Source organism: Corvus hawaiiensis, chromosome W, assembly GCF_020740725.1.
Source record: "Corvus hawaiiensis isolate bCorHaw1 chromosome W, bCorHaw1.pri.cur, whole genome shotgun sequence".
NCBI lineage: Eukaryota > Metazoa > Chordata > Aves > Passeriformes > Corvidae > Corvus > Corvus hawaiiensis.
The window spans coordinates 870,139-887,358 of NC_063254.1; the positions used below are offsets into that span (position 1 = coordinate 870,139).

The window sequence follows — 17,220 nt, forward strand, 5'->3', positions numbered from 1 at the left end:
CCAAAAGTCCCACAAAGAACAGAAGAACACTATTAAGAATTAATAGTTTGTTTGCATTTAATTTTATGTAGCAAATGAATGAAATGATAGAACATGTAATTATAGCCAGTATATTACCATTCATTTTCAAAAATATGTTATAGGGGAGTTATTTACTTTAAAATAGAGATACGAGTGTAGTCATTTGTATAGTAATCTTGCTGAAGATTACAGTTATTAATACCAGAAGATGAAATGAGACAGTGTAAAATACAAATTATTGTCTCTATGTAGTAGGACAGTGTGAGAATTGGGTACCATGCATTTTGTGTGTACAAACTTTCATTAGGTCTGCATTTTGTAGTGTTATGTAATAGATGAAACTGGCACCCGATGTAGCTTTCCCAAGAAAAAGCAGATTTGCAACATCCAGTTCCTATAGATGAAAGACTTTTTTTATGTTCAGAAATGTTTTAAGTAAGGGGAAGAAATTTCTCTTCTATCTAGAGAAATTGCAATAAAGTGTTGCAGTGTTTCCAACTATCTAGGGAAAATTGCTTTCTTTTATATTTTTTAAGAATGTAATACTGAAAAGCATGTTTTTTTAAAAAGAAGAGGCATATTTTTTAATGTTGTCTACTTTCCTTTGGTGCTCTTGTGTAACATGAAAGCAAATTCCCACATTTATCCAGGTTGTGCTTTACATAGGGTAGTGCAGAAACCTGCTCTTGTAAGAAGGTGTAGAAAATAACTAAAACTCAGTTTAGTAAGAAGTGTATTTTATTTTTATTTATAGCATGAACTAAGATAAGAAAATTAAATATAATATGCATGTAGCATATGCCCTTGATTGTACTTGTTAAATGGATGGGAGGATTTATAATGTTACTTACCCAGTAATGACATAATTTTGTTCTGGGACAGTCACTTCTCTATAATGGATTTAAATTTTGATAAAGAACAGCATGTATAATTAACAAAGCTTATTAACAGTTTAAGCCCAGCATTTTTGTAGCTCATAGTCACTAAGTTCACTCCAACAGCAACCTAAGATGATGACACAGACTTTTTTCATTATCATCCTATATAAATGTTACTGGATCTAGTTAATTGAAAATATTTTTGAATGCAAGGTATGATGTCAGAATAAAATCAACATCTGGAAGGGAGATTAAAAGTGTTCACCAATAAATTTTAAAGTAATTTCCTTATTTCTAAAGTTTGTTGTTCCTACAAATAAATTTGAAACTGATTGGAAATGTTAATCTGTAAGTGATACATGAAATAATTAGTCTTCATTAAGTCTACTGTTAGCGTCTTGCCTTTTTCTTTTGAAGTTAGGTGCTGCATTATGTATTTCAAAAGTATTCACACTTCAGGTTTTTCTCAGATTTTTTAACAATTGAGTTTACAAAACTATAATTCTTCACAAAACAATCACATGGATTAATCCCTGAATTTGTTTCAGAAAAATCTCTCTCATAGATAAATTGAAATCATATTGTTTATAAAAACAATTCAGGGAGGTTAAATTACAGCTTCCAATCTTTAAACAAGTGGAGATGCTTGATTATAATTTGCTGTAGTTCAATTCTTGTTATTATCTAGTGTAATATTTCTTTTGTATTAGTATCGTTGACAGGGAATAATGAGTTACCAAACATTCTTAAGCAGAAAAGTTCATAAAATCATATTTCATCCTCCAGTTATGCTGATTACATTATTGTTATATTTAAGAAAACAAACAGAACTTTACCAAAATTAAGATTAAGAATTGTGCTACACCCTAAGGCATGTCAGAGATTCCTGTAGTCCTTTTAGGGGTTTTGGTTTTGGTTTACTTTGTGGTTGTTTTATTTTCTGAATGAGTTTGGACATCCCTCTTGATGAACTTTCTTTTTTGCATAGTGACCAGAAGTTTGATAAAGTCTCTTGACAGATTGCTAAAAATTATCAGCTGTTTCTGTTCAGATTCTCAGAAATCCCTTCCTCTGAACTGCAGCAGCTGGAAGCCCTCTGGTCTCTACATTGGAGCCTTTTTAATTATGTTCTGTTCTATAAAGCTTCCTATACCAGGTTCATGACTTTACTTTCTTAGTTTCTTCTGTAAGGGAGCAAGCAGTGAGACTAAAATTTTTGACTTATGTTTGCTGAGTCTCTCCTTCAAGGGGAGGAGCTAGTGCTGTGCAAATCTCTTCTAGTGATGGAAGGGATTTCTTAAGTTGTTTAATTATTTGCTTATTGGAATATGGTTTGGGGGGGAGGTCAGGTGAGAACAACCTCTCATGGCCCGTAATGCTGAATATTCATTAAAGAGTAGAAAGTTAAAAATGGATATTTGTCCTCACTCCATTGATATGTCATCCATCAGTACCATTAATTTTAAATCTTACTTATATCCAGATTATATTGATTGGTTTAGATTCTTGTGGTCTACACAACAGTATTGGTTGGGGGGGTCAGGGCACTTGCACATCTTTGAAGAGATTGTGAAAAATAACTAGGAAAAGGAAAGAGTTGTCAGTAAACATAGATTTGTTATTTAGGCATATGGCTATGTGTTATTTGCCGAAAATTCCTAGTCTTGACTGTTAGCTTAAATAAGATAAGTTTGTAATTGGCCTCTGGCTGACTTGTCTTTGATGTTCAAAAATGGAAGGTTTGACAATAAGTAATAACTGCTTAGGACTGATATATTTGGGATAAATTTATTCACTGCTGATTTAAATAATGCAAATAAGTGGTATTTCAAATGAGTGGAGGCATATCCCAATAATCTCTGAAGAGTGTTAGAACTTTAAAATATTACACTCTTAATTGTTATGCAAAAAGTTTGTACTGGAGTCATCAAAATGGTTCATACAGAATTCAGCATTAGAGGATCAATCTTTGTGGTTCTGAAGAGGAGTACATTCACATTTATCCATCTTGGATATGAAGTCTCCAACTGAATTCCTTACAAGGTGTAAATGGGGAAGTGGTAATTTATATGTTGTGTCTTCAAGATAAATCAGAAATATCTGGATTTTAAAGTTTACCAAACAATATTAATAGAGCAGAGTGTTACCATTCTGCTAAAACAAAGCTCAGCAACCATGCATGTGGTTCTTATTTAGGCTTGTTACCTTTTCACAAGTATTTACAAAACACCCATTTCCATCTACTAGGACATGCAGTTCTAGAGGTTTTTAGGCTATCATCCTATTATTTGTTGAAAAAGTTTAATCTGAGACTTAAGACAATCATCAGGTTTGCAAGAAAGTAGTAACATCGGAGACTTCAGCACTAGTGGTGTTCTGGCTGCTGCTTTGGAAAGATTTCAGATTAAATGGAAGAATGCAGATACTTCTTTAATACAGCTCCCCTCATCCAGCTACTGTCCCTAATACTTGCTCAGCTTCCAAGTATATCCATTTTCAGCATGAATATGCTGCAAATCACAATTGACTTGCAGTTTCAGCAGAAATATATTCAAAGGTATCTGTGGTTATTCCAGTGCAATGTGTTTTTGCACAGAGGTTCTGCAGTAATTAATTTCTAAATCTGAAAGTACTCATTGTTTTGACATGCAGATATTTCCAAAGATGAAGGCCACAACCTGTCTCCAGGAATACTGTTCATAACAGGACAGGTGAGACACAACTGCTTGGAAATCCATTTCAAACTTGTGGTTCCTGTAATATTTTGTTTCTTGCACCACAGTGACCCATTTAATTTGACAGAACATCTCTGCTATTTTTTAGAATAAGATAGTTTATGATCTTGTTCTGAGTACCAAGGTACTGCCTTTTGGTGAGCATGTTGCAATGTAAGTGAATGTCCATGCAAATTTTCCAAGCAAAACCAATGCACTCATAGGAGAACAACTGGGATCAGACTGTACTCTGAACAGTCATAAATTTGTTTAAGTAACTGAACAAAATGTAGATACATTTTTTTATGTATCTGTGTTCTTGGGAGGCAGGGAAGGGGGAGGAGTGAATAATATTTCTAAAAAGAAAAGAATCTGGGAACAACAAACTTGGATACCTGATCTATAATACAGTCAGAAAGCTCTTCTGTGGCTTATTACATATTCCTTCTATTACAAAAATTTCTGTAAAGAGTGAAGCAAAAAGATCATGATCACACTTTATTGGTCTCAAGAGCATGTGAGCCTACCTGTTCAGAACTGTGGCAAGCTTTGAGCCTAGGTCTGCAGGATTTGAAAGAAAAATGTTAGTCTGATATTTTTGCAAACTCCTAGATCCTGTTAATAAATTCTATCATCTATGGAATGAAGTGGATGAAGCTTGCATATTGATGTCTTGAAGAGTATGAAGAATATTTGAATGGATATTGTAAAGTTCCCAAGTTCATCTGTTCATTAAGACCCTATGGGGTCTTGGGACTCATGCCTTAACAAGACAGATTTATGCAAACTTGCATATATTTGATTGTAAAAGAGAAGACAACATCTGTTTTCAGAGGTTAATTACTTCTCACTTCTCTGATACTCTATTGATTATTCTTATATAGTTCAAAGTGAGTTCATAATTTGATAAAGCCCAATAGTGTTTTTCACCTTTCATATTTCTGCAGCTATGATGGCAACCAAAAAAGTATTTGTGCCCATTCAGTGGAGTTTTTCCATTATGCTCAATGAAGATAGTGGTACTATGTACTCATCCTACCTTTAATGCACTAGTTCAACCTGATATTTTCATAGAATATCCTGAGCTGGAAGGGACCCACAAGGATTATTGAGTCCAACTCCTGGCCCTGCACAGGACACCCCAACAATCTCACCCTGTTCCTGAGAGGGTTGTCCAAATGCTCCTTGAGCTCTGGCAGCCTTGGGGCTGTGACCACTTCCCTGGGGAGCCTGTTCAGTGCCCGACCACCCTCTGTGTGAAGAACCTTTTCCCGATATCCAACCTAAACCTCCCCTGACACAATTCCAGTTGTTCCCTCGGGTCCTGTCATTGGTCACCAGAAAGCAGAGCTCAGCGCCTGCCCCTCTGCTGCCCCTTGGGAGGAAGCTGCAGACCCCGGTGAGGTCTTCCCTCAATTTCTTCTTCAGGCTGAACAAGCCAAGTGACCTCAGATGCTCCTCATACAGCTTTCCCTCAGGCCCTTCACCATCCTCATGCCCTCCTTTGGATGCTCTCCAATAGGTTAATGTCTTCTTTATACTGTGGTGCCCAAAACTGCCCCCAGTACTCAAGGTGAGGCCGCACCAGTGCAGAGCAGGGTGGGACAATCCCCTCCCTCAACTGGCTGGTGATGCTGTGCCTGATGTACTCCAGGACATAGTTGGCCCTCCTGGCTGCCAGGGCACTGCTGACTCATTCAACTGGCCATCAACCAGGACCATCAGGTCCCTTCCCACAGCTGCTCTCCAGCCTCTCATTCCCCAGCCTGTCCGTACATTCAGGGTTGTCCCATCCCAGGTGCAGCATCTAGCACTTGCCCTTGTTAAACTTCATATGGTTGGTGATTGCCCAGTCCTCTAATTGGTCAAGGTCTCTCTGCTGAGCCTCTCTGACTTTGAGGGAGTCAACAAGTCCTCCCTAGTTTTGTATTGTCTGCGAACTTGCTTCTTTTCATATACTTGGGTCAGCTTTTTTGTCCTAGGTCCAGAATTCTCATAGAGGCAAAACTGTAATTATCAAGTCTAGTTCTGAGCACCACCCTCAAGATGCACTGGAAATATCAAAAAATCTGTGAATAATCTGTAACTCCATCTGCAATCACCTTGACATTTAGGGAAAGAAAACTTTGAAGGCATCCCTTTCTTCTCAGATATCAACAGGTTGTGGTTATAACTTACTAAACATCAGTACTGAGTTGTCAAGAGAAGCAAAGAAGGTGCATCAAATGAGATCTGTATTTAGAGGGAATGTGACAAGTTATGATGCAATCATCTATTTATATGTTCTCAACTTACAATTTGACATTTTGGATGATGATGAACAGCAGCATTTTGAGCCCATGGAAGTTCAAGAGAGAAAATTCGTCATACTTGAATTGTTTTGGTTGTTTAATCTTGGAGCCCTCAGCATGAGGGCTCTGAAAGGTGAGTTTTCGTTGATCTAGCTACATCAGTTTAAGGCATCACATCTCCTCACCATTTGCCTTGCTCCTATAGTAGGGGTAGCAGAAGAAAACCTTTGCTTGGCTCTTAGCTGGCTTGTTCAGTCTGGTTAGGTTAATGCAAACTGTCTTCACTAGTGCCATAATCTGATGCACTAGACAATGAAACACACTTGTAGAAATGTGAATGTTCCCTTCTGCTACAGGTGATAACCTCAGTTAAAGGGACAGGGCAGATAACTAGTAACAGTAATGTCTTAAAAGCTAGATCCACCATCAGAGCTTTACAGGACTTTTTCAGTGTGACTGACATTTCTGGATTAAAATAAAAAAGCTGACTGACTTTTTCATAAGAACACAAGTTTCTCAATTTGTGTTTCAAAATTTCAACAGTTTTAATTGAGAAATAAGGTAGTGATATGTGTGTGTATGTATGTATTTAATGTATATGTGTTTTTTAAAAAATAATAAAATTTGAAATCTCTGTTTGGAAGCTTCTACTTCATGGTCATTCCTAAGACCTGCTATGAAGCTCAGTGAGGTCAAAGCCCTCTTAGTCACAGGGAGAAAAATATTTTTTGCCATTGTATGAAGGTTTCAAAAAAAAACACGTTTGTTTTAATAAGTAGTGTAAGGAAGTTAATCTATATAAGCTCTCATATGAATCCAACAGTTTTTGTTGTTGTTGGACAGAAAAAGGAAAAACCATGCTAAAAAAGCTGTACTTTGAATTAATCAAATTTATTTTGGTTCACATGTCTATCATAAAGTTGGCAAGTGTTCCTACTTTGAAAAGTTCCTTATTTGCAGTTGACCAGTTTCTGCATGGAGTTTATTGTATTTGTCTTTACTGTCTTCCAGCCATTAAATGAACATAATTTTGGAGTTTTAGGAAGTTAGAGATATACAAATAGATTTGAGAATTAAAATGATGGAAAAACCCCACAAACCTGTTCACATCACTGGGATTGACTATCTTACTACTTCTTACTGTGTTCTAATGTTAATTTTGGAGATGATCCTTTAAAATTTTAATTCTTCTGAATCAGAATCTTCTACAAGTATAAAGGAAATTAGAAGTCATAGTTATAATTCTGGTTTACAATTTGAGAGGTTGGGGGTATTTTTGTTAAGAGTTTAATTCCTTCTTCCTTGATTGCATCCTCCCTACTTTTCCCCTGCTCCCAAAAGGAGAGCTGGCTCATTGCATCTGGTGAAAAGGCACCACAAATCTAAGCACAAAATAAGTTATTTTTCTTATATTGTATTTGTGGTCTAGACATTTTGATAGAATTTTCAACCTGTGTTTGGTCATTACTTAGACTTAAAATCATATTCCCTGATTACAGAGAAAATATCTTTTTTATTGACAAATTACAAAATGAGAATATAAGTTTCATGGTAGAAATTAATTTTAGTTTAGAGTATCATGTTGGTAATATAAATAGGTTGTATTTTAAATGAATAGAACATACTCTTTTTGATATTTTCATGTGCTTCTCATTTCCATGAATTCTACCAAATTACAGGAGGGGGTGGTTGGCTCACTTTCTATTTTTCTGCATTCTACTTTTAATGATTTTTAAAAAAATGTAAACTGAAAGGATTATTGTAGAGTCAAGCTCTTGACACTACATAAAATTATCACTGAAGTTTTTATTTCATTCATGAAAAGCATTATGGTTGCAAGGGGAAAATACTGAAGCTTTTAAGTGTGTAGTGGCCCCCCATTTATTCATATGTGATATGGTATAGACTCCAACTCTTGATATACTCCTTGTTTCAAAGAGAAGCATGGAGTGTTGGACTTATTTTAATAATTTTTGTTCATTGTTCATGTGTTTCCTGGCTACAATATATGCAAAGCCCAACTGAATCAAGTAGGGAGAAGCTCTGTCTTAATCACTGCAGATCCTTGCATAGTTCATGTATAATGAACCAGGCTTAATCTGGAAAAGAGAATCTTTTATATTAGTATTCCTCAAAACTTGCTTCAACTGTAAATGATATTTTTTTTTTTGCCATTACTGCAGTTTCTTTATTAGATGATTCTCTTGTGAATTGTACAGGAACTGATTTCATATGTTTTGAAGGTGTTTTTTAATGATTAATTGGCACATGTGGTAGATTGATAACAAATACATTAAAAAGTATTAGAGAAGTTCTTTTCTTGCTTTTAAATTCAATGGGTTTTGTTGTTTGTGTGCACATACATGTGGAGGAAGATTAATTGGTGGGGTGGAGGGGAATGGACATTTTTGCTTGGACATTTGCCTATTTCTAATATATAGCATTTGTGATTTTTCTCTTTTAATTTGTAGATAAGCCTCTGAAGAAGCGAAAACAAGAAAACAAACCACAGGAGGTTGGAGGTGCTACTGGAGGAAATATAACAGCTTCTCAGGAGACAGGTTCTGCTGGAAATGGGGCACGACCAGCGTTGATGGTTAGTATTGATCTGCAGCAAGCAGGAAGAGCAGACTCTCAGGCAACAGTAACTCAGGATTTGGACATCATCAAAAAACCTGAAGAAATTAAGCAGTATAATGATGGATTTGTGTGTGTTCCTCAAGAAGACACTGTTGGAGTTCTTAAATTTAAACCTGAAAACCATCCCGAGATTTTTAGGAAAATGTCAGACTTTGGGGGCCAAAAGACAGATATCCAGCAAAATGAAAACAGACAAATGGAATTTCAGCAAAATGTGAGCAGGCGGTTGGAAAGTAAACAGAATGAGAAGAAACAGGTAGAAGCTAAACGTGAAAGCAAGCATGAAAGCAGACAAATGGAAGTGAAACAAAATGAGAACAGACAAACAGATTCAAAACAAAACCAGAGCAGGCAAATGGAGATGAAACAAAATGAAGGAAAACAAAATAATGGCAAACAGGAAATAAGGCAGAGGCCTGAAACACCGAAACAGAAGAATGAAGGCAGGCCTGAAATGCCAAAACATAGACATGATAACAAGAGGGACTCAAGTAAACCATTATCAGATAAGAAAATAGAAATATCTAGACATAAACTAGATGTGAAATCTGATCCTTCAAGGATAAAATCTGAAAGTAGACCTGATCCAACAAAACAGAAGCCTGATGGGCGCTCAGTTTCTGATACACCAAGACGTGACCATGATAGCCTCAAACAAAGATCAGAGGACAGGGAGGAGTCAGAGAAATACAGAGGAGATCCATCCAAGATCAGAAGACCTGAATATTTGAGATCCTCAAACAAAAATGAACATGATTCTAAACATGGTATTAAATCTGATGGTTCAAAACCTGAGAAATTTGCAAGGAAACATAGACATGAGTCTGGTGAATCAAGGGAAAGGTTTTCTTCTGGGGATCAGAAATCAAGACCTGACAGCCCTCGCATTAAACAGGAAGGTAGAGGAGATTCTAGTAAATCAAGACCTGATAAACCTGGTTTTAAATCACAAAACAGCAAGGATGAACAAAGGACAGATGGTAATAAGAGTAAAGTAAATAGTAATAAAGCACATGCTGACAGTAAAGCAGAGTTTCCCAGTTATTTGTTGGGGGCAAGATCTGGCGCATTGAAACATTTTGTCATTCCAAAAATCAAGCGTGATAAAGATGTCAACGTCACTCAGGAATCAAGGAAAACTGAATTTAAAGGTGAACAGGACAAAGTAGAGAAGATTGGGCTAGTTGAAGATCTAAATAAAGGAGCTAAGCCTGTAGTTGTCCTTCAAAAGCTTTCATTGGATGATGTGCAGAAATTTATTAAAGATAGAGAAGATAAATCAAGGGGCTCTTGTTTTAAACCTAGCAAGAACAAGTCATCCAAATCTAATAAAGGTAAGTTGTATTTTTTTTTTAATTTTAATTGCATTATATCTTGTATAATCCTGTTCTTTTAGATTTGCTACTCCTGTGGTTAGAAATTAACCACAAATGTTTAATAGTTTATATGCTTGCCTATATGGTGATTTTGGGGAACAAAGTGAAATATGTCTATGGAATTGTGGTTATTGGAAATCTTGCTACAGTGTAACTAAAATGATTTGTTTATTCCAATACAAGTTCCTAATGTGGGGGCACTTAAATAGTCTTAAAATGTACTTCAGTTACATTAGTTTAATCTGATAATTTATCTAGTTAAACATAACTACTATATGAATGATTAGGTGTGTCTGTATAAGGGAATGGTACTACTGTAACTAAATTGTTGTAGCTGAAGTGGTGTGAAATACTATATATACAAACCCTAAGATTCTTTTATGTTTTTATTTGGAAATTAAATGTGTTTTTTCTAAGGGATATTTTGACATGGTGAGATAAGAAGGCAGTTACAAAGCCCCATCTGCCTCTTACACTATAAATACAACTCTGTTGGGAAGCCTCCACACTTTAGACTGTGTGACATTAAGATTATTAAAAAGTTCTATCTTTAGGAGAATTCAGATAATGTTGTCTCTATGGTCCAGTGTATGTGGAAAGAGGAAAGGAACTGGTAAACAGTAGACTGGCATTATCAAATCAGTCATATAAACAGGAATTTATGCATAACAGATTGTAGGTTTGATATTTGATTGTCTCTTCTGCAGATTTAACACATTTTTGTTCTTGGTGCTATAATTTTAGTTTCTTTGGTTTCAGACTGAAGTAGATAATTTCACATTGTGAAATCAATGCTACTAACTGGTCAGGGTTCTTTTTTATTTAGCATTTAAAGCATTTAGATTTCTTATGTATTTATGTTTATAGAGCTGTCATAACTCAAAAATAGGCAGATAAAGTGTCAGAGGAGAGAATTTCGACTGTATACAGGATTATTTATGAATGCAGTTCTGAGTATATCATTGCTCATTAATTTGAGATTAAAATGTTTTCTTACAAAGTTTATCTGATAAGAACTGATGTAGAAATCTTTGTGAATGTATAGCTATGTTTATGTGCATTTGTACAGAGTTGATATCTGTATGATGAATTTATTTTGCTACGTCTGTTCCCTACTAACTTGATTGTATTGACCCTTAAAGACTTAACAATTCAGCATGAGTATTGCTTATTTGTAAAATGTTAGCATTCTTGTTAAATATTTTCTCTTTATCCTGGAAATATGAACATTTCCCCTCTCCTTTTTTGATATTCAGAACAGGCAAATTTTCCAGTTCTAACAATAATAGGTATCTAGAGTCAGACAGAAAATTATGACATCCTTGCTGTCAGCTTAGTCTAAAGATTTCAGATGAAACATTTATGTTCTTTATAAAGCATATGGAAAACTTTCTGATGGAGTTCAGCTCCTAAGGATAGACTTTGAAATCACACAATTCTATGTGCAAAAAACTGGTAAATTTAGAGCCCTCTGAGCTATATACAGTGTATGTATGCTTTCTAAAATGTTTCTGAAGTAGGCTTTTTTGTAGTCTGTATTGTATGTGGTTATTTATATAGTATATTTTAGTAATGTGTAAAGGTTTTAATGACTAATCCAGTTGGCATGACTCTACTAGCAGTGTCACACATGAACAATGCATTAATTTTAAATTCAGGTTTATAGCTTTTCTGCAGTGTTTTTGTGTATTTTGTGTTTTATGAAGTCATATATTTCTTAGATATTTTGAAATAACTTGGGACGTAGTTTCCAGGGGGAAAAAAAGTTTGAATCTGATATCACTCTTTGCTATTGTATCTAGAATAAGATTCTTACAATGATACTAGAAATAAGTTTCATGGAAAGAATAACTATGTTTCTCTTACAAATCAAGTTTTGAGTGTTCATCCATGCAGATTTTGGAGAAAGTGTCTATGAACTTCTGATTTTTCATGTGTATTTTTAATTTTACATTTTTTTGCCCGACTTCCTGGTAGCCTACTTTCTAGGATATAATTAAGTGAACTGCAGTGTTCATAATTCAGGGTTCATAAAGATATCTCTTAATACGCCAAGGTCTATTTGTCAATAACTGATATAGAAAATATTCATGTCATTTCCACAATGTCCTCACTCCAATTGAGAGAAATAGCATCCAGTTTTACTCCATGCCATTTTTACTTATAACTGTTTTACTACACTAGAAGATGTAATTTTCATAAACATTCTTTAGTTCATCATATATTTCTTAATAGATTGTAGCAAATCTTTTCTAGGGTTGCCTTTTTGCGTCATTATTCCATTTCTTCTTGCATCCCTCCCATTCCATGTAGCTTAGTATATTTTGCTTTATCTTTCCTTCTTTTACCTCCATGTATTTCTTGTCCTTTGTTTCTCCTTTCTTATCCTCCCCCAAGAAAATGTGTTCTCCTGGCTTTGTCACGTACAACATCATTGCTGTGATTTATCTGAAATCCAGTTTAAACTAATATTCAGGTATTTCAAAAACCATTTAGATAGTCATTCTGTCTTAAGGGACTAATGCCCATTGATTATAAAACTCAGTAAAATTGACTTATTTTAAGCTAAAATTAATGCTACAGATACTGAAAGTCTATATAACTTATTACATTGTTTCAGTAAACTTTAAATTTTAAAATCATACTCTTATTGTGCATATGGATAAGCCTTACATTGTACTGTAAAAAAACCAAGTAGCATTTTAAGCAAATTTTTATATACAGGTTTGAAACTTCGTTTCAAACTATATGATTGGGATAGCTGTAGTATGTGATCGTTAAGACTGAACCATCCCAACAGTCCCTTTTGGCATTTACAAGAAAGAAGCAACATTTTTTACTCTCTCCTGATCTTTGAGCATTTTTCTGAAAGATGCACTCTAGCTCAGAGGAAAATTATAGAAGTTTTTTTCACAGTATTTTTGTTAAGGGGTCTTATGCTGAATTTTTATGGCCTGTTTTTTGCAGGTCAGAATGAATTATAGCACTTTTTTTTCTTCTGGTTTTAACATCTGTGAATGCCTTTTATCCTGGTTTTAATGTAAATGTATGTTGTTGAGGAATGCATTAAACTTCTCCCTTCAAGTTTGTGCTTGCAATGAAGAGGTCATGTTTGCTGTCCTTTCTTTTCAGAGCTTCAACGAATACCTTTTCCGCTGCTTCTTATAGCTATACTGATCAATTATCTTGAGATTAAACGTGTTACCAGTTTTACAGTTCATAAGATCATTTAGGTTAGAACAGACCTCTAAGATCATCAAGTCCAATCATTAACCCATCACTGCCAGGTCCACCACTAAACCATGTCCTCAAGATCCACATCTACACATCTTGCAAATCCCTCCAGGGATGGTGACTCTACCACTGCCCTGGGCAACCTTTTCCAGTGCTTGATAACACTTTCTGTGAAGAAATTTTTCTAAATATCCAATCTAAACCTTCCCTAGACCAACTTGAGACCAGTTCCTCTTGTCCTATTGCTTGTTCCCTGGGAGAAGAGCCCGACCCCCACCTGTCTTCACCCTCATTTCTGGGAGTTATAGAGAGTAAGAAGGTCCCTCCGAGACTCCTTTTCTCCAGGCTAAACACCCCCAGCTCCCTCAGCCACTTCTTGTGCTCCAGACCCTGCCCCGGCTCCATTGTCCTTCTCTGGACTCGCTCCAGCACCTCAATGCCTTTCTTGCAGTGAGTGGCCCAGAAGTGGACACAGTACTTGAGATGTGGCCTCACCAGTGCTGAGTACAGAGGGACAATCACTGCCCTGGTCCTGCTGGTCACACCATTTCTGATCCAAGCCAGGATGCCATTGGCCTTCTTGCCCACCTGGGCACACACTGGCTCATGTTCAGCTGCTGTCATTCAGCACCCCCAGGTCCTTTTCCTTGTGGGCAGCTTTCCAGCCACTCTGCCCCAGCCTGGAGCTGCATGGGGTTGTTGTGACCCAAGGGCAGGACCTGGCACTTGGCCTTGTTGAACCCCATACAATTGGCCTTGTCCCATTGCTCCAGCCTGTTGAGATCCCTCTGCAGAGCCTTCCTACCCTCCAGCAGATCAACATTCCCACCCAACTTGGTGTCTGTAAACTTACAGAGGGTGCACTTGATCCCCTTATCCAGGTCATCAATGAAGATATTAAAAAGGGCTGGCCCCAATACTGAGCTTTGGGGAACCCCACTGGTGACTGGCTGCCAACTGGATGTAGCTCCATTCCCCACCATTCTCTGGGCCTGGCCATCCAGACAGTTTTTTACCCACTGAATAGAGCACCTGTCCAAGCCATGGGCTGCCAGCTTCTCCAGGAGAATGACATGGGAAACAGTTTCAAAAAGGCTTTACTGAAGTCCAGGTAGACACATCCACAGAGAATGAGAGAAATAAGAGAATGAGAGAAAGATTTAGTTGTGGTAAGGAGATGTCTGAGTTGGCTTATAATATATTTAAAGGATTAGCTTTCTAAAATAAGCACCACATATGTAATTGCAAATTTTAGTTCTAGGACAAATGAGTGTGTGTTTTTTAAGACTTGTGCAGAAGCACCTTTTGGGTCTTCAAATATTACCTAAAAAGACTTTGTTGTTTAAAAAAAAAAAAAAGTGATAATTTCACTGCAGAATATAATGCTGAATGCTACTTCATTGTGTAGATTGTTACTCTAGGATTTAATTCTCTGTAGAGTGCAGAACTTTAAACAGATTTTCGTTGCTCACTACAAGTCTTTGTGTTCTCTGTTGCTATAATCTGAAATATGAGTGAAGATTTGCCATTTTTTTGAAGGTCCTCTTCATATTTTTACAAGTGCAGCTAAAAATTTACTGCTGCTTAATCATCTTTATGTCATAGGGTTAAAACAGTGCTTTTAGATTTTTCTGTGTTCTATGCTTGTGTTTGGTTTTTTTTAATTCCAGATTACTTTTTCAGAGCCTTTAATAACTATAATTTGTAGTCAGTGGCAGGCTGTAGCAGTGCAAAGTTCCATGGCATTTGTGTAATGTGATGGTCCATCTTTGAGTTCTAGTACTGCTGAAAAGTCTCACTTGTGAAACAGAGTAATGTTAGGTCTCATCTTTTAGATAGGAGCGACAAGAAAGGCTCAGTGAGCAAACTTCTGATGTTTCTCACAGTCCTCTGGACAGCACAGCTGAGCTACTCACCAATACCTTTTAGTGCAACTGAAAACTAGACAAAAAAGGAGTGTAAATAAATTTTAAACATTTGCTTAAATCCTTCATGTATAGGACTTCTAAAAAGACAAAATTGACAAACCTTTGAGAAAAATATCTTATGTATATTAACTCATCAAGAAAACTTTAGAGATCAACTCAAATTTATTTATTTATTGTAACAATCTCTTGATGCTGAAGAGGCATACTGTTGTACTTACTGAAATCAGTGGGGCAAGCAGCTGTGCTGCTAGGAAATAACTGGAATAAAAGCATATTTCCTGGAACTCAGATTGCTTACTACAGATTGTCCTTTTGTAAAGATAACCATTGTGAAAGTCGTAATTCCACAAATCTGAAATTTGGAATCACTCTTAGAGTTCCTGGTAGCAACTGCATTTGCATGTGGGAGGGCCAGAGTAATAACTCACTAGGCATCTTGCATGTGCATATACTACCAGATGGATCAAGCATGTTAAAACTTTCTCTGAAGTTCTCTAGTAAATTATGCCACATTTCATAGAAGTAAAGGATATATTTAATGGTTTACAGCTGAAGTCTTTAAAGCTTCCCTTAAACTCTAAATTTAACTGAATTTGTAGAATAAACAACTTTCAGGAGAATTATACAATTTTCCTGATTTTCCTCTTTTCTGAGATATTGGTGACTATCTCTTTTCAACTTAACTAGTCTAGAAGAGGAGCTGGCTGTTCCTCATGACATTAGAACTCTTTAAAGATATGTTTGGTTTGCAAAGGATCCATTTTAATATACTCTGTTCACTTAGCTCAAATTTTTTTTCTCCTTTCTGGAATGAATATATTCATGGTTTGAAAAATATTCAAGGCATAAATGTATATTTTATATATATATATAAATAACATCAGTTAAATCCAGTAGTCTGGGAAGATCTTGGTTTTCTGGCATAGATTGTTCCTACTTGCAGGTTTTTTTTTAGGTATGGTGCATCTCTTCTATTCCAAAAAATGTGCTGGGATGTGTGGGCATTGTACCATACTCTCTGGGTCCTTTCATGTTAGTTTTTCAGAAGTAGATGTTGGATAAACTACTACTGGTAGATGTTGGATAAACTGATATCAGGTAGACAGCAGGAATTCAGCAGTTGCACACTGGAGTCCTTTCTTGTGTTGATCTGTTACCAGTACAATGAGACATTTTCAGCACACTGCTTTTCCTGGAAGCTGCTCGAGTTATTTCCTATTTTTGTCTTTGCCACTAAGGTAAATATTTTGATTTTTTGCTCTCACAGTTGTTCTTAATTTCAGTATCAAGAGAAGACTTTACTTCTTGCACATCTACTTCTTAGCAGCAACAGTAAACTTGACTAAATCTAATAATTTCATTGTTCTTTGGTTCATCTGAAATATGTTGTTTTGTTTGCAGATTTAAAAGTGCATTGTTTAACTAGTTCAATTTTGAAAAATTATTTTGGTACATGTAAGTGATAGAAATTTATTACCTAATTTGTCAGAGCAATTTATTGAAAGTCTGAAACTGCCTTTGGTTCATGGGTATGGATGATTGATCAGGTTCCTCTTATTTTTGGGAAAAGCTGAAGCTATTTTGCATAATTTATTTTTGCAACAATGCATTGCAATATGTAAAAATGTGGGCCAGCAATTTGTTTGATATTACAATATGCAGTGCTGACTTGTTCATGTGCATAAGTATCTAAATATGGATGTTATTTCTTGGCATATGTATGGGGATATGTGATTAAAATTTTTGGTTTGAATTTTCTTCTAGACAAAGGGTAAATTTGGCAAAATACAAATAAGGGAAACCCTCACATTTGCTTCTGGTAAATGAACTTTTCTGTTGCTCGACATTTTCAACCATTTTAAGTGACTGTTTCTGTGTAGGAAAATTTAAACTATTTACTTGAAATTTGCGATTTATTTTTGCTTCATGGTAATATTACCAATGAACAGAAAAGAAAAAGATGAGACCTTTTTTGTTCTTTAAATTACCAAATTGTTGTTTGCATCAAATAAAGGTTACTTAAATATGCTTATTGTTCAATTATCTTTTGAGTATTTCCTGTAGTATTTTATATTAAAAGCTAAAATATCAGCAATTTTTTGTTCTTGTTGTTAATGTAATTAAGTTACTTTAAAGAA

General features: G+C 35.7%; 1 protein-coding gene across 3 annotated transcripts in view; it reads left to right on the top strand.

Annotated features, from left to right (window-relative positions):
• LOC125319313 (nipped-B-like protein) overlaps positions 1–17,220 on the top strand; it is a 176,828-nt gene that overhangs the window by 101,009 nt on the left and 58,599 nt on the right. For all 3 annotated transcript variants that reach the window (XM_048290423.1, XM_048290425.1, XM_048290424.1), the window contains one exon: positions 8,376–9,878. In XM_048290423.1, the coding sequence (XP_048146380.1) occupies positions 8,376–9,878 (1,503 nt within the window). The remainder of the gene's footprint in view (positions 1–8,375; positions 9,879–17,220) is intronic.